The sequence below is a fragment of the Dromiciops gliroides genome, chromosome 3 (genome assembly GCF_019393635.1).
Source record: "Dromiciops gliroides isolate mDroGli1 chromosome 3, mDroGli1.pri, whole genome shotgun sequence".
Classification (NCBI taxonomy): Eukaryota; Metazoa; Chordata; class Mammalia; order Microbiotheria; family Microbiotheriidae; genus Dromiciops; species Dromiciops gliroides.
In genome coordinates, this window is record NC_057863.1 from 300,858,607 (window position 1) to 300,883,816 (window position 25,210).

General features: G+C 35.0%; 1 protein-coding gene across 10 annotated transcripts in view; it reads right to left on the reverse strand.

Moving 5' to 3' along the window:
* CNKSR2 (connector enhancer of kinase suppressor of Ras 2) overlaps positions 1–25,210 on the reverse strand; it is a 322,983-nt gene that overhangs the window by 169,072 nt on the left and 128,701 nt on the right. For all 10 annotated transcript variants that reach the window (XM_043991405.1, XM_043991402.1, XM_043991407.1 and 7 more), the window contains exons 6-7: positions 9,626–9,745; positions 3,832–3,891 (exon numbers count right to left, since the gene is read on the reverse strand). In XM_043991405.1, the coding sequence (XP_043847340.1) occupies positions 3,832–3,891; positions 9,626–9,745 (180 nt within the window). The remainder of the gene's footprint in view (positions 1–3,831; positions 3,892–9,625; positions 9,746–25,210) is intronic.

Below are 25,210 nucleotides of genomic sequence, written 5' to 3' on the forward strand. Positions count from 1 at the left end.
AAGCAAAATATTCACTTTATATTACTGTCAGGAAACAAAAATGCTAAACTAAGCATAGGTAGTTGTTATTAAAAATAATCAAGTTTCTCAGTGTTCTTTTCCAATGAAAAATAGTAATTTACATTAATGTTTACAAACCTTACACATTCAACCTTTCAAGTCTCCACTGCAACATAAATATATTTCAAAATATTGTCTTTTATATGCTATTTAGCATAAATAATTTAAGTGAATATCAGAAAATCAATATTTTCAAAAGTGCATACATGCATAAGCAATACTCAGGCTTTGGAGATGAGATATTTAAATTGCTAACTTATTGCATCATTAATAATAATAGTACTGAAAAACCTAGAGAAAATAAATTAAAAGATGAAGAGGCAGGCCTAGTACCCTACCTTTGAGATGATATCAAAACTCTACTTCATAGTATATAAAATTTTCTCTCTAAGTGCTTAATTACAAGTCATATTATTCCTTATACTTTTTATGTTTTCAATATATTAGCAAACAAAACTAAAACAAATTAATTAAAATAACATTTCCACTGGATTCAGCAATCTTTTAACTTTTCACTCTATTCTTATATTGGGTAAGAAAAAGAAGGCTAATAACACCAACATATCTCCAGAGGAGTGTTTCTCATCCTGTTGCATGTCATGGACCTATTTGGCAGTCTGGTGATTATTCTCAGAATAATATTTGTTTCCCTCATTCATGATTTTTTTTTGCAGGGCGATTCAGGTTAAGTGACTTGCCCAGGGTCACACAGATAGTAAGTGTCAAGTGTCTGAGGCTGGATTTGAACTCAGGTCCTCCTGAATCCAGGGCCAGTGCTTTAATCCACTGTGCCACCTAGCTCCCCCTCCTTCATTCATGATTGAAAAAAATGTTAAAATTTAGTTAGAGATTACTGGGAAAAGATATAATTTTTCTCATCAAGTGTCATAGAACCAAGCTCTAGAAAATAAATAAAGAATTTAGCAAATTAACTTTATGATATTGTAGGTTCTGTGAAATGAGAGCTGTGCAGTAATACCTGGATAATTGATATTAAAATGTAGTTTTTATATTGTTTTGTTTCTATGCTATTGATATACTCAAATTGGTGGCATTATTTATTGAACTATACTGAAAATATGTGACTGCTTCATATTTAGCATTAAAGAAGCACTATAACTTAGTTGATAAGTAATGTCTCAATGTTAAGGAAACCTAGGTTCACATCTTGCCTCTGACACACTGGCTATGCAACCACTGAAAATGATGCAGTCTTTTAGGTCTTCGGGCAGTTCCCCATGACTGTGGGTTTTCAAAGAATTTTTAATCTGCTTAGTTTGGGGAGGTTATCTTCATAGTTAACCACATTGACAAAAATCATCATTACTACTTGAAAATCAAGATGCTAATTTTAATATCCTGGCAGAATGCACATTCTTTTTTTTTTTTTTTTTTTTGTGAGGCAATTGGGGTTAAGTGACTTGCCCAGGATCACACAGCTAGTAAGTGTCACGTGTTTGAGGCCAGATTTGAATTCAGGTCCTCTTGAATCCAGGGCCCGTTTTCTATGCACTTTGCCATCCAGCTGCCCCAGAATGCACATTCTTAACAATGTGTACCATTTCAGGTTTCATTATATCACAAAGAAGGAGTCTCAGATCTGGCTAAAAGCAAGCTGCTTGTAGCCCTTCAAGGTATAGGACTCAGACTTCTTTTCCCCTTTGTTTAGATGAGCTCAATAGTTCTTAACCTGGGGCTATTAAAATGTTTTAATAACTATTTAAATATACCTACTTCCTCTGTAATCTTACATTATTTTATTTTATTCATTTAAAACATTACTCTAAGAAAAGGTCCATAGGCTTCACCAGACTATGAAAAGGGTCCATGATACACAAATAGTTTAAGACATCCTAGCTTTAGACCAACAAGGTTTTAGAACAGAGGTTCTTAACCTGTGCGGCATAGACCTCTTGCCCATGGATAGATTTCAGGGGAGACTGATCCATGTTCTTGGATGGAAAAAAAATGACATTTTAATTTTCATTAACATCTAATTGAAATTTTTTTGTTTCCTTCAATTATTTAAAAAACTCCATTCTGACAAGTGATATTACCAAACTGCCAAAGTGGTCCATGACACTAAATGGTTAAGAACCCTTGAATTAGCTTAATGAATCTTTATGAAATAAAAAACAAAAATATAAGTAGCAGTAGTCAAAATGGATGAGTGCTATAATTTAAAAAGTTAATACTTATTAATAAGACATCTGAGTGTGAGATATCCCCTAGAAGTCTCTAGTTATCTATTGTTTTAATGATGTGAAAGACATTTCCAAAGAAAACTACTTTAATTTATCAAATATTAAAAATAAATATCATGAAATTTCCCACAAGCTATTCGCCTTGGTTAGAAGACCTTATCCAAAGGATTTGGGTACTGAAATACTCCCATTGCTTATAACAAAGCAGTTTCACCAACAAGTTGATCTCAGTTATTCAAATCAATGGCCTTAGCTGTAACAGCAAATCAATTCTGGCCCCAGAAATTAGTGTTGATGGTGGTGGTGGAGGGAACATGTCATAATTACGGTATAATTCATATCTGTGTAACAACTCAGAAAAATAATAGAAGAGATATTACAGAGTTAGAATAGAAAAGAGTAGAAACTGAAATATCTTCCTGAATTTGAAAAACGTCTGTTTAACTGGAAAGGTAGTATATTGTACAAATTGCTTTAAAAAACAAAATATTCGGCTTTCCTCTCATGGGACCTATCAATCAGTGAAACAAACTTAAAACCAAATATTGAGGATGTTAATTGAATTGCTATAAAACCATATTACAAGGGGCAGCTAGGTAGCGCAGTGGATAGAGCACCAGCCCTGGAGTCAGGAGAACCTGAGTTCAAATCTGGCCTCAAACACTTAATACTTACTAGCTGTGTGACGACCCTAGGCAAGTCACTTAACCCCAATTTCCTCACCAAAAACAAAACAAAACAAAACCAAACCATGTTACACACTATATGAATGATAAGAAATACAAGTATTTGAAAATTTCTATATGAAAAATATAAAAACACAAGAAAATAATATAATAAATAGAATTTAATAAGACTAAAATTCAAGAGAACAAGTTCTGGGAAAATGTTGAAGAAAAGTATTAACTTGAAAATATGTATGTTTCAATCTGAATGCATAAACATTTACAATGATTTAGCTAAGTCTTAGGAGAAAAACCAAAACAATTTTAAACGACAGTTCTTTAAAAAAGGGAATTAAGTGAAAAGGAGAAAAAATGAATATGTACTATAGTAACCTCAATGTTGATATTACTTCAAATGATATTTAAGACAATAAAGATTTTTTAAATAAAGTTTACCCTTTGAAGTTTCTGTTTGACCTCTAGTTACTGATTCATTTCTACTATGTATTATACAATATTTTCCTGAGTATATATTCAGATGTTTGAGTTACCTGATATTCTTTCTTGCATAAATTGTCTTATCAAAATATTAATACATTTTATAGAATTAAGAATAAGGGATTATTACTGTTATTTTCTAAGTCACACTAATTTATAATACATGTCTAAGACAAGTGGCACCATGGAAGAAAAGCGTTTGATTTAATTTCAGTAAATAACAGGGTTAAACAAGAATAAAAAATAGCTGAAAAACACCTGAGATCAACACCAATTTTGTAAACCATTTTTGGCATCTTAATCTATCCTATTATTTAAAAGCTGACTCCAGTTCACAGTAGTTTATTTAAGAACAGAAGAGGAAAAACATTTTTCTGGGCCTGGACAAATTCTACAATACTTACATTTTCGGTGGTTCCAGTAATTACATGCAGGCCATCATATGTTGATTTAATGTACATGCCCTGAGGAAAAGACATCATCAGAAACCAGTTTTGAAGTATTTGGAAAATTCCCATTCAAAAAATAATTTCACATATGAAAAAAATAATCAGTGGAATAAAACTTGTCACATGCTTTCTTGAGTGTACACTGCTATCATTAAAATGATGAAGGAACCCTATATCTGAATATCTGGGTTTCTAGAGTTCACTAATGAAAAAGAGAAGACTCCATGTTAGCAGGGGTAACTACTTGACTTGAATTTCATGTTACAAATTACTTTTTTGGTGATAGGATTGGGTTTCCTGCATGTCTTTTTAAATCAAGCATGGTAATTATAATTATTTCTGCAGGAAGAAAGCTAAGTACTTCATAAGAGGAGACAAATGTCTGTCTTATTTACAAAGCTACTCACATTCTCTGGGAAAATAAACATGACAATGGAAGATCCTAAAATCTATTTCCTTATCAGCAGTGGATAGGGTACTGGCCCTGAAGTTGGGAGGACCTGAGTTCAAATCTCATCTCAGACACTTATTAGCTCTGTGATCCTAAGCAAGTCACTTAATTCCAATTGCCTTAAACATCCAGGGCCATCTCCAGTCATCCTGATCTATATATGTTGCCAACAAATCCAGATGGCTCTGGAGAAGAGATTGATGTTGGTGACTGCACAGCCCTCCCTGACTTAAATCTGCAAATCATGACATTATCCCAATGTCATGGTCCTCTTTGAGAATGAAGGACAAAACAACAAATTAAAAGCCACATGTAGAATCTTACAGGAAGACAGTAGTTGCTCCTTGTTGACACCTGAATAGTAGCTATCAAAAGGCAAATGGACATTTCAGGGACCCCTCAAGTCATTTATATGTATTTTCCTTTTTTCCCTTTCTTTCATATTGTTGCATCTTCATGGAACAAATTTTATTCATAAATTTCTGACAAAATTCCAAAACATGCTATTCCAGTGCATGATGGTTTTCAAAGGGTATTGCTACCAGAATGCAAACACATGAAGCTTTTGCAAAAATCTCAAGATTTCAAGTACAGCCCCTGTGTACTGACTTCTAAATAGAATTTCGATCTGTTATCTAGAGTCATAGTAGCTAAGGTAGATTGGATCATTAAAGATTGCCTATAAGATGATAGTTTATAGCAACTTTTGAAGAGCATACACTAAGTCACAGAGAAGGGGAACCTAGGTGACACAGTGGATAGAGCCCAGGGTTTGGAGTCAGTATGATCCATTTTCCTGAATTCACATCTGGCCTCAGACACTTACTAGCTGTATAATCCTGGGCAAGTAACTTAAATCTGTTCACCTAAGTTTCCTCATCTGTAAATGCAAAATAAGATGGAAAGGAAATTGCATAACACCAGTATCTTTGCCAAGAAAACCCCATATGGGGTCATGAAAAGTCAGACACAACTAAAAAAATGATTGAACCAACAAAAAAGGGACTATCCAGACCAATATGTATCAATGTATGGTTTTATCTAATATAAGACAGAAGGTGAAATTCCACTCAAATAAGATGAGTGATGACATTTGAATAAGATTCAGTCTGAAATGAAATGACAATGCATAGCAAAAACAACAATGGAAAGAAGGGTGCAAAAGATTTTACAGAAAATTTAATTTGTGAGGAGCTTGTTAGGAAAAGATAAAATTAAAAAGTATAGCTGATAATCTTTTAAAGATGTATTGAAGTTATTAACATTTAAAATGTGGAAAGAAGGAACCCATGATTTGCTTTTTTCACATTTTAATTAAGTATTCTCATTTTAAATTATTTTAATTATCAAGGTTATTAAAGCTTTATTAGAAAAAGAAAGAATAGGTTTTTCCTCCTAGTGAAGATCCCATTACTTAAAATTAATTTCTTTTTAAAGAAATATGTCTTAAGATTACTACCTGAATAAACCGATTATACTTTCAATCACTTAGAAATGATAAAAAAAATCTTCAAGAACACTTAAAATTGGCATAAAGGGAATGTTCTCAGGACATGTTTTTCAGAAAAGCTACATATTTAGTTATTCTGAAAAGAAAATAAAAACAAATGAATATTTCCAAATCTCTATACTTATAGATGGCCTCTCCCCCCCACCCCCGCCCAACTTATTATTTCATCCATGTTCCAGGTGAGAACTCATCTCTATCAACATAGGTCAGTACCTTCTCTACTAAAGGTCATTGCCTTTTTTTTGGCGGGGCAATGAAGGTTAAGTGACTTGCCCAGGGTCACACAGCTAATAAGTGTCAAGTGTCTGAGGCCAGATTTGAACTCAGGTCCTCCTGAATCTAGGGTCAGTGCTTTATCCACTGTGCCACCTACCTGCCCCTGGTCATTACCTTCTTTACCAACTTAGGGTTACCTGAAACAACTGAGAAATTAAATGACTTTCCCAGGGTCACAAGAAGAGGGACTTGAACCCAAGTACACCTGAATTGGAGGCCCCTCTGTTCTTTGTGCTGAGTTACTTAATTGTTGTTTGTCCTTCTTTCTTGAAGAGGACCATGAAAGAAGTCATGACTTGCAATAAATTGGACCTAAGTGAGGAAGGGCTGTGCAAAGTCACTAGCCACACTCTGTCCTCTAGACTAAATGGGACCAGTGGCAAGATATTTATCAGGATGATTGTAGATGGCCCTGGATGTTTGAGGCAACTGGGTTAAGTGACTTGACCAGAGTCACACAGCTAGTAAGTGTCAAGTGTCGGATGCTAAATTTGAACTGAGGTCCTCCTGGTGTTCTAACCACTGTGCCAGTTATCTGTCCAAACTACCTAATATCCTGCAGATTAAGACTGATCAATTAGTCTCATCTTATTCTAGAGGCAAGCTTGGGTCCTCAAAGGCAGAGTGAAAGCTCTAAGAAGTCTCATTATGGAATGACCTTCTATTTAGATTTTAGGTCTGTTTGAAAACCAGCCTGGATAACATAGAGGACTGAACAGAGCTTGGCTATAGGGTGACAAATTTTCAATGACAGTGAATCTTAGGAGCTCAGTAGGTCCTCAAAACAGCCCTGTGAGGTAGGTGCTATTATTATTCCCATTTTATAGGTAAGGAAGATGAGGTTGACAGTGACTTGCCCATGGGATCACATAGCTAAGCAAATATTTAAGATGGAATTGGAGCTGAGGTCTTCCTGAGTCCAAGTCTAACACTCATCCACCATACCATTTATTTATCTCAGATTATTGTTACTTGAAAGTGAGTATTATAGTCTATTACTAGTTATCTAGTGTTGCAATGAATAGAGCTAAGGGCTTGGAATCAGGAAAACCTGAGTTCAAATCTGGACCCAGATACTTACCTGCTGGGTAACCCTGGGCAAGACACTTATTCTCCCTTTGCCTCAGTTTCTTCAACTACTAAATGAGATAAAACTAGTACCTACTGCACAGGGTTGTTGTGAGGTTCAAATGAGATAATATTTGTAAAAAGGGTTTAACACAATGAATGCCTGTAATATAGTAGGTGCTATATAAATGCTTATTCACTTCCTTTTTCTCCTTCCTTTTTTTCCCAGTACAACGAGGGTTAAGTGACTTGCTCAGAGTCACACAGCCACTAATTGTCAAGTGCGTGATACCAGATTGGAACTCAGGTCCTCCTGAATTCAGGGTCAGTGCTTTATCCATTGCACCACCTAGCTGCCCCCACCCTTTTTCTCCTTCCTAACCAGTGAGTTTAATGGGCTGAACCTGGGAGAATAAAGCCACACCCCATGTTACAAAAATTAGTTTATTTTAAGCTTTGGGATAAGCTTCCCAGATCCACATAGTTCTCTGCTCTGCTATTTTAGGAAGTTTATATTAATTGAAAAGTTAGGAGTACAGTCACAATTGTTCAGCAGCCCTAGTTGGGAAAATTTCTAACATTTAGGCAGAGGTTCAGTTCTCTGCCTTAATTTAATTGTATATCTCTAGCTAACCTGTGACATCTTTGTGGCTGAGGAAAAATCCAGGTTACTGGAAATATTTAGGTAAAGACATTAGCAGAGGATGTTACAATGTCTATTAATAAATAGGTACCAAGAGGGGAAGTTGGGAGAGAGAAGACTTTTGTCTTGGAACTCTTCTCAGTCCTTGAAGATATGGATATAACTGGCAGCTTCAGCCTGAGTCTTTTGCTGCAAATGCTTGTAGGACCAATGATCCTCCTAGATCTCTCTATTCTTTGCCACAGTTACTTCTACCTTTTCTCTCTCTCATTGCCTGTATCCATTATGTTGCTGATTTTTTTCCAGCTCAGTCCTTTCTCTTATATTCCCCAATCCTTCCTTTCCCCTGCTAGGTTCTGATTCCAAATTAAACTTACTACTTTTACACAAGTTTTCATCAGGGCACAAGCAAGTCCTTAAACCACATTAAGCAGACTTTCTATCGCAACTAGGGATATTTCTAGGACTCATTCAAACCTAGCTTACATATCTTATTGATCCAGCCAAGATATGGCTTCACCTGATAAAGACATCAGGGTTGGTTGATCAATCAACCCTCATTTTTGCATTAAACATAATTAGTTTATGATTACAGTTGTAATGAAGAAAGAGCATTCTGATTATATTAGAGAGGTAGAAATTGTTTGCTGACAGAGGATGCTTTTTAAGAACAATGTATGAAATTGATTTGGAAGTTAAATATATTTCACTAACAAAATAAAATTCTTCAAAACTTTTTTTTTCAGGCTCAAGTCTAACTAAATAAAGAGTGATCCTAGACTGCTTTCCAGTGCAATGGAAGACAGGAATAATACAAATCAATTTATACTCAGAGAATTGCTAACAAACACAACTGACTCACCTAAATTCATTTTTCCTTCCTTCCTTCCTTCCTTCCTTCCTTCCTTCCTTCCTTCCTTCCTTCCTTCCTTCCTTCCTTCCTTCCTTCCTTCCTTCCTTCCTTCCTTCCTTCCTTCCTTCCTTCCTTCCTTCCTTCCTTCCTTCCTTCCTTCCTTCCTCCCTCCCCCCCTCCTGTCTTTCTTCCTCTGATAGTATATGCTGCTAAAGAGAGGGGGAAATGGTTAAATATCAGGCATCAAGAAGGAGAAAGAGAAGAAACCAATTGCTTTTGTGACTTCCACTGCAACACATTTAGAGATTTGCTTACTCTCTTCATAGAGGGTGCCCAATAACAGGGCAGTAAATGCCTTTAAATGGCTCTATTTCTAGGACTGATATGACTGATCGTTCTTCTCATCCTTGCAATCGGGATTGAGACCCTCATTTCTCTTCTTTCTCTATGCTGAACGTTTACCTTTTGCTTCCTGCCTAGCATGCTGAACTTAATTTCTGCTTCTATTACTTCCAAATTTTAGGTATCCAGGAATAACCAAAATAAACATATGACAACCAAATGATTCGTGACTACTAGCCCAACAACAGGATCTTAACCAGTTATATGTCATGGACCCTTTTGTCAGTCTGCTGATGCCTATAGACTCATGTTCACAATGATGTTTTCAAAAGCATAAAATAAAATACACAGGATTAGAAAGGAAATCAGTTGTGTTATCTAATTTTTAATTAAAAATAGATCATAGAGGGCAACTAGGTGGTACAGTGGGTAAAGCACTGACCCTAGATTCAGGAGTACCTGAGTTCAAATCCAGCCTCAGACACTTGACACTTACTAGCTGTGTGACCTTGGGCAAGTCACTTAACCCTCATTGCCCCGCCCACCCCCCAAAGTATTAACTAACTGCTCATGGCTGATGGCTTTAATAAACTGCGTACTTCTTACCAGCCCTTCACTTGGCTTGATGTTTGCTAGCTGGATCACTTCCAGGTGAGCAGACTGTGAAACCAAGGGATCAGACGAAAGGGAGATAATGTGGTCACAGACTCCAGAAAGAGTTTTACACTGGAAGCAAAAAAGAAATATTAGGATAAATATTCCAAATAAATTATAAAGGATATCAAATATCTGCTTAACCAGGTTGAAATTTTTTCAAGAAAAACAAAAGCATCAAGAAAAGATAGCAAGTGACCTCCATCCATCCATCCATCCATCCATCCATCCATCCATCCATCCATCCATCCATCCATCCATCCATCCCTCATTAACTTTCGAACTCATATTATTTCTGCAAAAAGTTATGCAAGAAGATTAGACTGCATGTTATAATGATGTGCAGAATAAAGCAACATAAAAGAAGACCATTGGCAGTTTCACAAGATAAACTCAACTGCTTAGCTAGTTATCATTTTCTCCCGTCTAATTATTTTTAAAATAACAACTGCAAAATATTTTTTTTATTTTAAAACCCAATGCCAATTTACCTACTTAAGTTCATGAATCCTATCTTGTTCCCTTTTACCAGTATAATGACCAGGAAGTTTTCATCCAAGGATAAAAATAGATAATAATCATAATGATGATTGATGATAATATATTTGCTTAAAGTATGTAACACTGTGTAACATAGGTTGTATTTAATACCCTCTCAGCCAGTATCACATGCTAGCCCCCAAATTTCTACCATTCTTATTTTCACATTTTTCCCCTAAAGAGGTTGAATCATACACTTTAATGTTTTCTCAGTCACACCATATATTACTTACTCTCAATTACCCAAGATATATTTTTTAAAGTCAGAGGAGAAATCATTGATTTGGAAAATATACCCTATCCAAAATAAGAGAACAAATTTCTGACAGTATATTAAAAATTACATGAACAGGAGCTTCTCAAATATTTTTTGGTGGGGCAATGAGGGTTAAATGAATTGCCCAGGGTCACACAGCTATTAAGTGTCAAGTGTCTGAAGCCAGATTGAATTTAGGTCCTCCTGAATCCAGGGCTGGTGCTTTATCCACTGAAAGCTTCTGAAATATATACATGTAAGTACCCATGGCATATTGCAAAGTTGGTTAGAATAAATCTTTCATTATAGTTATTTTTCCATGAAATTTAATCACTTCGGGGGCAGTATGTGTTTATATGTTCTAAAAATTAATGCTGCAATAACATTTTGGTTTTAGCCAAACTAGAACATATTGAAATAGCAAAAAAGATACAGTAACATAGTCACATATTTCACAGAGACTTTGCAACCATATATTTAGATTCAAATGAGTAGGATAGATTACAGTGTCTTAATACTAAGATTTAACTGTGATGGATTCTCATGAATGTTGGGATGGGGTACATTTCATCTTACAAATAATTGTTTTAAGTACTGTGTAGGTCAATTAACATTTCTTCCTCTAAAAAAAACAGTTCAAAAAGAGTTTTGTTGAATCATATGCCATTTATCATGATTTGAAATAGTTTTCTGTATACCCTCTATTCTTTCAATAAAACTTCCAGAAAAGTAACAAAAATATTCCAAATAAATTTAAGCCTTGGCTGAAGAGGGGAAAAGAATAAATACTTACCTCGTGCTTTATATGTGTCAGGCACTGTGTGAAACACTTTTACAAATATCTAATTTGATTTTCACAGCAATTATGGAAGGTAGATATTATTATTTCCATTTTACAGTTTTGAAAACTGAAGCAAAAAGAGGTTAAATGACTTACTCAAGATCACAAATCTAGTAAGTGTTTGAGGCTGGATTTGAATTCAGGTGTTTCTGACTCAAGGGACAACACCTTATCCACCTTGTCACCTAATTACTTCTAGGGAACTAAGTCAACAAAAGGAGCTCTCTCTGAGAGAAAGGACCTCTGAAGAAAAAGGAAGATTTACACCAAAATTGCAATTAGAACCTTGGGGAGATTTACTGTTCTCCCTATTTGGTAGTTTTCCTGCCTTCTGGATACTAGCAAATTCCTGACTCCTCTCTTCTAATCTATATGAATCACAAATACATTATGTCTAGGAGAAAATCCCTTTAACTTTTACCTCCCTGTATTCTCACCCTTATTTAGGTCAATTCAACCCCTTTTCAGTTCCTATCTTTTCTGCTTTTCCCCTACTCTATTCTGCCCTAGGGAACACCAACTTTATTTTTTGTTGCTGTGGCAACTTGTGATATACCTTCTCATGAACTATTTCTTTTAATACTGAAAAACATTTAAGGAAAAGTGCTTGATAAAAATATTATTGACAGTAGATGCAATTCTTTACTCCCACCTTTCTACCAAGCTAAGAGAAATTTGTTTCATCATGTATTCTCTGAAGACTAAGTTTAGTAATTGAAATTAACAAGAATTTGTCCATCTTAATGTTTTAAAAAATTACTGCAGTCATTTTATACAGGGTTTTCTTGACTCTGCTTATTTCATTCTGTATCAATCAGTGTGACCTCCTATGTTTCTCTAAATCCTTCATATTTGCTGGTTTTTTCTCTGCAATAGTACTCATTAAATTCATATTCCATTTGTTCAACTATTATCCAATTAATAGGTCCATATTTTATTTCCTGGGGGGGGGTTTTGCTACCAAAAAAATCCCTAGTTCTAATTGTTATTAAAGAGAGCCTAGAATTCATTTTTTTCAATTATTCTTTTCATTTTCTGGTGCTTATTGAAACCTGTCTTTCTCCTGAAGGCAACATATCCTTGCCACACTCTTCAGTACTGGTTACTCCTTTTCCCCATACTTCCCAACACAGGATCAGATCAGGAGAAGGAATCAGCATACTCACTTTAATCACTAATATTTTAAAATTCTATCTCTGCTTCTATTTAATTATATCATCCCATTTAGATTCTTGTTGATAACCTCCAGTCATGCTCCTTCTAGATTTAATAAGTTCAATCCTTGAATCACAATGTTCCTTTCCATTCCAGCACTCACCAATGACAACTTTTGAGTCATAAATCAATTTGACTTGTATGACCTCCAGATCTAGCCCATGTAAGCTTATGCCTTACAACATCTCATTGGCCTGATTAAGGGAATTTGGCCAATATAGTATCACAATGTATTTATTTTTGTGCCTAAAATAATTCTAACTCTCATTTTAAAGCAACCAAGAGAAATTATACATTTGTCAGATAATAAGCAAATTGTATTTGTATAGAGATTTTTCAGTGAATATGCTGAAGTTAACCCTAATTTCAATTAGCTTCTAAACAGCTAGGGCAGGAAAGGAAATCTAGCTCAAATTGCTCCACAAATATATTTTAACTATATTAGGGAAGTACAATAACATAATATGTGAGGTCTCAAAATAAAAGATGAAAGTATATATGCTTAAGGATTTCCTTTCTGGAGGAGACAGTGGCCATCTACAACTTGAAGTATAAAAATTGGGAAAGTGAAAGGTGACAAAACCATGAGACCATGGATAGAAACATGAAAAAAAGTTATGAAAGGTGAAGCATTTAGAAAACAAAACCCTGGAGCCAGAAACTCCAACTTTGAAGGTAAGAGAGATGAGAGAGGCCTCTCTGCTTTCAAGATTGGAAATAATAAACACTTAAAACATTCCAGACAGGCAAGAGAGGATAAAAATGATCCTGACTGGTGACTCCACAATGATACTGGCAGATTCCTAGTTCAAGTAAAAAATAGCTAAAATTTGACTACCTCCTGATTGCTGAGAAAAAGAATCAAAGAAAAAGGTTAAGGATGTAATGAAAAATCTATAGAATGTAGACTGTTTATGTATGGTTATTGATTCTACTGAGAGGATATTTTATAGTTGGTGAATTGAATGATATAAAATAAACTAGATATGCACGTAAATGCGTGAAATTTGGGAAATAAGACTGTAGATATTTATATGCAACCATTGACCATCTAGATAAACAATTCTTAATAAAGGAGGTAATATTGAATACAATAAAATGTACTCTGGACTTTTTAATAAATTAAATTCCATGGATCTCTCCTTTAGTTTTATTACATTCTAGTTTATATCAGACTTATTTATATACATGTAGCACTTTCCCTATTGGATTGGAAACTTTAGGTCAGGGACTACCTTGTTTATAGTTAAATACATAGCTATGTTTGTATCTCTATATGAAGTATAGCTATGTAATGTATACTTACATGTATCCACATAAAATCCACATCCACATAGAGATCGATAAATAATGCTATGCATGAACATGTGTTGTAAGGGTAAAATATTGAGATAATAATTATAAAGTTTTTAGGACCGTGCCTGGCACTTACATAGTAAGTGCTATAGAAATCTTAGCTCCTTTGTTACTATTGTTGTGGTAGTGATGGTTCTACAGCACCTTTATAAAAAGGTTCTTCAGATGCTTCAATAAATCCAACTCTAGAGAAGGGGTCTAAGATAGACCATTCAGATATTACTAAATTCCACAAACAGAAAAATTTCTATTGCATATCCTAAGCTCCTATAACATGAAATGAAAAATAATAGTTTACATTTATATAGCATTTTAAGATTTACAGAGTGCTTCTCATACATATCTTATTTTTGGTTTGGTTTTGGTTTTTGTTTTTGCAGGGCAATGAGGGTTAAGTGACTTGCCCAAGGCCACACAGCTATAAGTGTCAAGTGTCTGAGGCTGGACCCAAACTCAGGTCCTCCTGAATCCAGGGCCGTTGCTTTATCCACTGCGCCACCTAGCTGCCCCTGCATACATATCTTATTTCATCGTCACAATAACCAAGTGAGATAAATTACAAATGAGATTAACAAATAATAATAATGTTGAAAATCTTTAATAAAAGTATAACTTTATTGCTTCATTGATTAAATGGTTTTTTATGAAAAGGAAAAAAGAAATAATGTGGAAATTGTAGAAAATGCAGAAAAATTTCACTAATTTAAAGAAATTTGAGGGTTTTTGTTAATTTTATTTTTTAAAATCCCATTAAATCTGCATTATACATGAGATTATACTCTTTAGGTGCCACACAGGGTGTAATTATGATAGGACTTCTTAATAATCAGAAGAGTTTTGAATGCCACTAATTCTAGGGGTGTATTCCCTTTTTATTTTTTGTGGGGCAATGAGGGTTAAATAACTTGCCCAGGGTCACACAACTAGTAAGTATGAAGTGTCTGAGACCAGATTTGAACAAAGGTCCTCCTGAATCCAGGGCTGGTGTTTTATCTACTGCACCACCTAGCTGCCCCCAGTGTATTCCCTTCTTACTTCTGTCTCTTGGAATTCCTAGGTCCTTCAACACTCAGCCAAAATGCTACCTTTCATGCTCCTTCAGGCTGCTAGTATCTCTCCCTTGCTAGCCTCTGGCTACAATACTTTGTGTTTATTTTTTATATATTTTGTATAGATGTACACATGTATGCATATATATATATATATATACATATATGTGTGTGTGTATCTCTATGGGCATAAACATATACATACAGACATGTGTGTGTTTTCCTCTACAGAACCTAAACCCCTTGAAGGCAGGAATTCATGCACTGAGGCTTTGTATCTAGCATTTAGCACATTGCCTTGCTCAGAATGGGTGTTTAATGAATGATTGGTTATTGATTTAGTATCATTCTACAGCTGAGATAGGGGATTTCAACTCACAAATGACTAGAGAGAAATGGTGGAATTTTGAAAGGATGCTGTGTTTAAAAGTATAGCTATTTCAAGAAAGTAACCAGGTCTGGACTACAGGCTCCTTATAGCTGAATGTGTTCTCTTCATCCTCGCTGGTTAATGCACTGAGATCTAAGCTCAGTGAAGACTCTAAGTGGAGAATCCGTGTTCTGGAATCTGACAGATGACATTTAAAAGAAGAATGGCAGAGAGTTCATGGTTGAATAACATCAATTGTTAGGCTGTGGTTTCCAAAGGTGACTAAGAAATTGATCAAAGATAGAAAATGACTCTTGTTATAACAGTTTTATTGTCACTTTGTGATCAGCTTGGCCTAAGTATTTCACATTCATTAAATGCTATTAATTAGTGTTATTTTGTTGTTCAGTTGTTTCAGTAGTATCTGACTCTTCATGACCCCATTTGGGGCTTTCTTGGCAAAGATACTGGAGTAGTCTGCCATTCCCTTCTCCAGCTCATTTTACAGATGAGGAAACGGAGGCAAACAGGGTTAAGTGATTCATCCAGGATCACATAGGTAGTAAGTGTCTGAGGCCCTATTTGAACTCAGGAAGATGAGTCTTCCCGACTCCAGGCCCAGCACTCCATCCACTGTACCACCTAGGTGCCTCCAATTAGTTATTGGTTAACAGAATAATTTTGCTTAAAAATTATTTTAAATTTATTTTATCTCTTTTTATCTTGTTTATTCTAAAGATGAGAAGCACCATGGCTTTCCAGACCTGGGCTGAGGTCAAAACCTAGGGGCTGTCATCAAATTTTGAATATTAAACATTGAATTTTAAAGAAAAAATAAAAGTGATAGTGAATGATGTACGTGGGAGTAGAAGTGATAATCACTGTAACACCCATCTCGTATAGATTTAAAAAAATCAGCTTTGCATGATAAATATTTACCTTTGCACCATTAAGGAATGATACCCATTAGATTAAGTTTGAAGAGGATATACTTAACCTAAAAGATTCTTGCAGGCCAATTGTTTGTAATTATGAGCAGAATATGAGTTAATAATATGTTGCCATTGTGAAACAAAACAGTGGTGTAAAAGACATCATAAAAATATCATAACCTTCCATGGCCTAAGAATATGCCTTCCATTATAATCTACTTTAGTCATATTCTCATTAGTGAGTCATGACCAACTTTAGCCATAAAGGGCTATGGAAATAATAGTTCAAGAAAGAGTAACAAAGTTATTTCTGAAGAAAGTGTCAAAGGAAAGAAAAATTTGTGGACATGGAATTGTTTAGTTTGGACAAGAGAACATTCTACTATGATTTGAATAAAGTATTGAAACACATGAAAATATTTTTGTTTTGCTTTTAAAAAACATGATAAAGATGGATTCTAGAGCTTAGCCAGGATACAATAGGAAGTGTAGAAATGGCAAAGTCAAGAGATTCTAGGGGGATGATTATTTATTGCATTGATGTTCAGTCCAGGTACAGAAGTAAGTGAAGTTAGAATGGAGGGGAGATATTGAAAGAATGTGGAGGGGCTGAGAGACCAGAGGTCCTAAAAAATAGAATACTGAGAAGGGTCACCGGGAGTAAGGGAACAGAGTAAGAAGGATAGCAGGTTGTCAGTCTGAAATTAGAATTTTACAATTCAAAGTTTTGGGAGTGATATAGCTTTAGATGACAATGAGGCCTAAAATATCTAGTCATCTTAGGCTGGGTGCAGTAGCTTAGAAATGAAATTCAATTTATTCTACAATTGAGTCTCTGAGCTAAATCAGGATTTTGACTTGGGAACATTTAATCAGCAGCTTGTCTTATCTGTATCTGAAAGTAACAGAAGTGCATTTCTTAAAAAATAGGATTTTACTCAGATCTTTTCAATGAAACTTTCCCCCAATTAATATTAGATTCTAAGATCATGATTTGGAAAGAATCTTGGAGATAATCAAGCCCTGAACTCCTTATTTTTCAGCTCACTGAGACCAGACACTAAAGGACTTGCTCAATACTGTTCCTACCTCTGTTACCCCAAATTTCCTTAATGAAAAATTTTTTTCTAGAGAAAAAAGAAATAAATTAGGAGAGCTCTGGACATCTCTTTCAAGTTTAAGATTCTGTGGCCATCATCTGAAATTAAATAATGTCCCTTCATTCTACAAATCCAAAGCAGCCCTTTCTCATAATACAAAAACCATAGCAGAGTACCTGGCACATCTCAGGTGTTTAATAAATGCTTATTCAGTGACTGATAGACTACAACCAGTACATCACTTGGGTCGTTCATCTCATACCTTTCATTCTTGTCACATGGTTGACTTACATCTTTTTCTTAATAATGGCTTTTATGTCACTTCTTCTATCAAACTCACTTTAATTATTTATGAGTTCTCACCTGCATGGATGCCCCCTCCATGGTACACAATGTCATTGATTAAAACCACCTCATTTTAAGTGATTCCTGTTCATGCCCTTTAATAAATTTCCCACAAACAATCCATCACACATGCCAGAGGTCTTTCTATAAGACATTTAATATACATGGCGACTTGGGCAGCACTCAGGTTGTCCAGCTATCATATTTTGCTGTTATTATTATATGGATCACAAAAAATTTATCATTACTAGCATGCTGAAGACAACTTTCATGTTCCATGCATCTTCCTATTCCTTTTTAGATCAATGACAATTTTGATTCTTCTAAGATACTAGTTTTCCATGATTCATAGATATACACATATAGCATCACTATGAAACCATTTGTATTAAGACAGGAAGATTTAATGGAATAAAATAGGCCAGGATCATTAAAATTGAAGTTTTCCAAAGATAAGTCAGTCCAATTTTATTTAATTCTGGACCAACCCAGCTCATTATTCCTCTATGGCACATTTCCAAGATGTATATATCTTGATGGATTAATGCAGTGGTATGTCCACGAAGTGGCATGTCATAATTCAGGCAATGATCATTTTCATCTTTTTCTTTCTGGTGTGGATGGCTGATCAATCTTTTTTTGGTTGATAATTGATTTTCAATTATATTATATTATTATAGTATTCTAGAGCTCATTAGAATTAGCACAATGTTGACCTCAAATGGGAACACTTATGGATTCATGCCACCAATAGGCATGAATACCTCTTCTATTTGCAGGACATCCTTCATGATGCTTGCTGGCACTTTTAGTGAAATCATATACATTTAATAGTATGCACTATCACCTAAAGACATACTCTAATCTCTCATCATGGAGAGAAGATACCACTTAGGTTCTGGAGAGCTACACCAAGCAAGCTTTGACAGATTCAACCAAGATGTAAAAGCTTCAAGTTCGGGTTTCCACAATGAACTGTATTCCTTTATTCTGAATATTGCCCCCTCCTGGTATAGAGAGGTTCATCAGTAGAAGACTGGCACCCCAAGTGAGGGAATTAAAACTAAAAATATGCACACAGTACTTGGCCATGAATCATGAAGCTAGTCTACTAAGGTAGAGAGAAAGTGCAATCTTCATTAGTGGAAGGAGTAGCCACACCAGTGAAATATTGGATTATCCAAAATGAGGCAGATGATAGTCTCCTTAGACCACATTTGGACAAACTGCTTTAGTTTAGAGCAAGGTTTCCTAATCTGTCATGATTTATTTTAAATATTTGGAGAACTGTATTTCAATATAACCAGTTTCCTTTATAATCTTATGTATATTATTTATTGCATTTGAAAGCATTATTCTGAGAAGGAATTCATAGGCTCTACATTACTGTTAAAAGGGTACATGACACAAAAAAGGTTAAGAATTGCTAGACTAGAGACCAGGGCTCAAGATATTGAGGAAACTCATAACAATACCATAGGAAGACTAGTTGAAAGAATTGGGCTAATTCCTGGAGGAAAAAATTATTTATATATCATGATGATGGGGCAGCTAGGTGGTGCAGTGGTTAAAGCACTGGCCCTGGATTCAGGAGGACCTCAGTTCAAATCCAGCCTCAGAAACTTGACACTTATTAGCTGTGTGACCCTGGGCAAGTCACCTAACCCTCATTGCCACCCAAAACAAACAAAAACAAGCAAGGGAAAAGGACCCACATGTGTATATCATGATGATTTATAAGGATAGAGGGAATATGATATATAAGGCTGTTTAAGGGAAACATGATTGCAAATATTTGAGACATTTTTATGCAGAAGAGGGATTATATTTTCTCCCTTCATTCCCCCCAATTATAGAACCAGTTGCAACTGGATAGAAGTTGCAGAGGTGGATTCTCAGTCAGTATAAACTAACAATTAGTGTAATCCAACAGGGAAGTACATTCTTTAAGGAGACAATTTCCTATCCCAGTAGAGGCTGGGAAAGTGGAGGTTGTATGAACACTTGTCAAAGATATTGCGCACAGAATTTATGCTTCAGATAGGGACTGGCCTAGATCAGAGATCTGAAATTCACAGTTCACAACACTCCTGAGTACAAACCTAAAACAGTAATTGGGAAATATTTAACAAAATAAATAAAAATACAATAAAACATAGATAACATTACATTTTAAAATTTAATATGCAGCCCACACATTCCCTTATTTATGAATTAGTGACCCCCCATTTCTACTTGAGTTTGATACCACTGGCCTAGAGCAACTCTAGGGCAACTTTTAATTCTGAAATGTTATATCTTGCCTATTATTTTCCTCCGTCCAAATACAAAGTTGTTAGCACAGCAAAGAATGAATTACAGCTGAGTTGGGGTGGCAGTAGGGGTGGGGGTGGGGATATAGCAACATTTGCTTCCTAGTTCTGAGCAGTGTGTATCAGATCTTTTTCTCAACCTAGACAGGTGGCATATGACAACCAGGATAAGCAGGACTTTCACTGCTTCACTGCACTGCCCATGAAGAACATGATGTCCTTTAGAAAATGCTAAGCCAGAGGAAGATTCTTATGGGAAGATAAAGGAAACTTGTTGTGTTTGACCCTGGATAGCAGAAATAGGAGCACAAGGGAAAAGTTACAAAGAGGCATATTTTGAATAACTAGAAAGATGCAATCTAACAAAGCTGTATATATAATATAATATAATGGGCTGCCTCTGTGGAGTTAATGACAAACTTATAAGTGGAGCTCCTCATGCTCATTGGGAATGATATAGGCAGGCCTTATGATTTGGTTAAAATAGGAGTTGGATTAAATGACCTTTGAGGGGCAGCTAGGTGGCACAGTGGATAGAGCACTGGCCCTGAAGTCAGGAGGAACTGAGTTCAAATCCAGCCTCAAACACTTAACACTTACTAGCTGTGTGACTCTGGGCAAGTTACTTAACCCCAATTGCTTCACCAAAAAAAAAAAAAAAAGGAGACCTTTGAGTTCCCTTCTAATTTTAACAAATATTTTTTGAGGAAAAATGTATCCATTTACTTCCCTTTAAATCTCTTCACCTCCATCTCCGATCTAGTCAAAATCTAGTTTATTGAACACTGAAATTACTAGTCAAAGATATAAGATGGATCTTTTTCAGCTTTGCACATCAATAGAATGAAAAGCAAACTTTTATAACATGCTACTGATCATATTCAAGTATTAAATGTTCAAATCTATTCAATGTTTCCTTCTAATCCAATTATACAAACTCTAATCTTCTTTTTCTGGTTTAAGTAAAAGAAAAAAACAAAAGATATCATGATCCAGTCTGATATTAATAAAATAATTAAAATACCGAAGGGCACCAGGATGCAGAACTCTGTCCAGAGTATTTTTCAAAATAATAATAATAAACAAAATTAATTACTTTATGAGATATAAAAACCCAAGGAGAGAATGTCCTATCTGGTTTAAATTTTAATTCATCCCTTAATTTAAGTTGTGGGAAATCATATTTGTCTCACATATTGTACTCAATTTAAACCATTATATACTGCTTTCCCTACCATTTTAAAAATAAAAATAGGCTTTGATTGTTCTTTAAAAGGATCATATCTTGTAAACTCCATGAGGACAGGACTTGTGTTTCTTATATTTCTTCTATTTCTTTCAGTGTGCTAGAACTACCTATATGAAAAATATTATTCCAGTTCTGTCATAGGACAGTGTAATATTTATTCCAAAAGAACTGTGTTAAAATAAAAATTTTCCACAGAAATAAAATGCCATAGGGTTCTGTAGTCCCAAAGATTTCATTTTTATGGTATGTATAGGCTTCTTTTGCTTATATTTGAATATCTAATATTATTTTGCATTTTTTAATCTACTACAGATATTCTTATCATATAAAAGATTTTATGATTAAAGTGGCCGAAGTTAGTTATTTTTGAGGAGTTGGAACTTCCTGGTATTTTATAAACTAAATAGTATCTTGCCAGATTCTATTACTAATATTAATAGAAGAGAGAGATGAATGACTCTTTGGTGTATTGATGAGGGATAAAGTCTTATCTATTTCCCCCAGTCCTCCATTCAGAATCTTTACTGAGCAATAGAAATAAGAACACACCATCTCTTCCAATGTTTGTTTAGGCAGAAATCTTTATGCTTTGAGAAGGAAGTGAATTACTGAAATAAATGCATTGCTCTCTTTCTTCAGTGAAGCCAAAGCAGTGTGTGGGTAGCCGGTCAAAACTACAATTAATAGCATAACATAGCAAAGAGGAATTCTCTTTGGTCTTGTAAATTATTTGTGCTGTGAAAATGAGAGTCATTTCAATACTGTTTTGCCTCATTAAATAGCCTTTAAAAAAACTAGAGCAACAAAGGAGTTGAATTATAACAGACACATTTGTGGACAATGAAGTTATGTCACTAACCATACTTATTAAGATTTACTAACATTAAGGTGTTGTAAATAGTTAGGTACTGCATTTGCTTAGTCTTGCAGATGCTATGAAAATCATATTATAAGATTTAAAGCTGACCAATTCTAAATTAATCCCCAAGGTTTGCTGATGTGAAGCTACATACATACTAGTTATCTATTTCACCCTTGTTTTCTTTTGATAAAGTCAAATTGCCTTATTGGGAACTATAAGGATTAATACCTCTAACTACAAGGGTTATATTTTCCCACTTTGTAACGGAAAAAAAAGATTGTTGCATCATATATTTTGTGTCATCAAATCTGATCTTTCTAGTATTGAAAGGGATAGAACAGCTACTTCAAGAACATGTATGAATTATTTTTATAGAAAATAGAATATAAGAGGAAGCATGATGTATTAGATAAAGACTTGGTCTGGTAGTTGGGAAGACCTGGACTAAAGTATCCTCTTTGTCTGACTCTCTGGTGAAATCAGGTAAGTTTTCAGTGTTCTAGGCAAGTCAGTAAGACTATAAGCAGAGAATATAGTGGGGGCTTCCTACCCTGATGAAATCACAAGCCCAGTTTAAAAAAAATGGTATAAAGGATTTCCATCTATCATTATTCTGGAGGGTATAATTTTGAGTAATAGTAATAACATAACACTTTGGAAACTTGAATCTTATAAAGTTTTCTAGTAACATCACAATGAGGAAGGGAGTGGTATATAATTTATAGTACATTGATTCAACATTTATTTTTATAGCCATCTTAGCAAAGGCATTGTCTTAAATGCTAAGGATACACAAGTTGTGTGTGTGCATATGTGTGTGTATGTGTGTTTAAGAAAACCTAGTCTCTGACACTAAGGGGCTTAGCTTTTGTTGGAATAGAAGCAGGGAGAGAATAATGCATGCACTGATAAATATAATTCAGGGTAAGGGGTGATTAGAACACATGAGACTATAGATTTAGAGGTGGTAGACAAATTAGAGATTATCGAATCTAGCCCCATGATTTTGCAGATGAGAAGACTGAGGCTCAGAGAAGTTAATTAACTTGCCCAGAGTTACACAGCTAAATGAGAGATCTAGAGAAAGTGCTCTGTGAAAATTTGAGGAGAGTGAAAACACTTGAATCTTAGGGGATTTGGGAAAGCTCTTTGGAGAGGTTTGCCCCCTTGCTAAACCTTGAAAACAGATAAGGAATCTAAAAGGTAGACATGGAGGTAATGCCTACTGCCATAGGGAATGACCTGGATGAAGGTGGGATAGGTAACACATTGAGTTTCAGGAATATCTAGTACTCCCAAATGTGGACTGCAAGAAGGGAAATATTAATTAATTATAGAATTAACAATATAAAATATGGATAATAAATCTATGAACTGCCCATTTTATGAATAACAATGTTTACTTAGTTTTACATTCCTTAGTTACACTGTGTGGTAGGATGAACTATATATTTATCATTCAAGGACCTGTCTAGGAAAGTTCAGAGGCTTGTCAACCAGGTGGCCATGGGGTGATGAATTTGTCAGCCCCAGCAACAGCTCAAAAACCTTTAACAATATCACAAATGCCCTCTTTAACAAGGATCTACACTGATTAAATTGCAGATCACTGATGCATCCATCATATTCATATCTAGCACAAATGATGAAGTAGAAGGTATTTCATTTGGCTCAGGATTGAAAGAGCAGGTCTGAGAAACCATAGCCTCCAGTTCTAGATCTCATCCAGCTATCAACTACATGAATGAGGTAAAACTCTTCACTCGGCTACTTCCCTCGGTATTCACAAGACAAAGAGGATGCAATTAGCCTACCCACATGCCCCATGTAGGGAATAATTCTTGCATTTTTTTCTTTTGGCATCGGTAAGGTAAATAATTACAGGAAGTTGAGGACTGCTTAGAGAGTACTTAGATGCTGAAAAGTTTCAATTTTGCAGGTGGGTCATATTTAAATAAAATTTTTAAAAATTGTGAATAAAAGCAATCTTCCTATATTTCTTTTTTTTTCTTTTTTTTTTGTGAGGCAATTGGGGTTAAGTGACTTGCCCAGGGTCACACAGCTAGTAAGTGTTAAGTATCTGAGGCCAGATTTGAACTCAGGTTCTCCTGAATCCAAGGCTGGTGCTCTATCCACTGCGCCACCTAGCTGCCCCCTTCTTATATTTCTTATCCCAATAATTCCATGCAGGCATGTATCTTGTGTGACCTTCTACAAGTCACTTACCATCCCTTGGCCTCTATTTACTTAATAGCAAAATGAATGGGTTAGATTAGATGGCTTTCAAGTTTCCTTCCAGGTCAAGATCTATGACACTAGTAAGATTCTAGGATCTTTGTGAAGTTTTGCAGCTTGATCTCAGTTTTGTGGGTGACAGGAACCAAGTATTATTATTAATGCTATCTTTTAGATGGGAAAATTCAGAAACAAAATGTAAATAATTGGCCTTTTTTCCTATAGAGAAAATCAGTGTCAAAGAAAGCACTAATATCAGGTCTCCTTACTCTTTCTCTCCCTTATTGTCCATTGAGAACCTATTTTCAATTATTGTAATACCTCTCAAACAAAAATATATGTGATAATGTATAAGGTTTTTATGCATCTCATTTGAAAAACAAAACCAAACCTAAAAACAAACTAGATTGAAATCTCATGTTGGAAACAACATATTCCTCTGGGTATGTTGATACCCTGATATGCAGTTTACTTTTCTAGATTGGTGGCTATATTGGGTCTACTGAGTACCTTTTTCAATGGTTGCAATTTCCTTAGTAAAGAATGGTAAAAAAATACTGTTGAGGTCTCTTAAAATAAAATAAAAAAAAAACAAAAGAGGGTAAAAATGACTGTCACCTAGTAAGATGACAAATATGCAGTTCTGAAATGTCATTTCATTACTATTCTAAAGGAAGCAGACCTAGAAAGCACTTAAAATCTGAAGCCTATCTTTATATATGATCAATTCAAGAAAACAAGCCTGGCCTGTTATTTCGCCAGAGGGAAAATTTATATTATCAGGAAAATGTAAGAGAATTTGGCTAATGGGAAATTTTCAGGCTACCTATTCCCAGTTCTTCAAGTGAAAACAATCCCCAGGAATTATTTAGCAC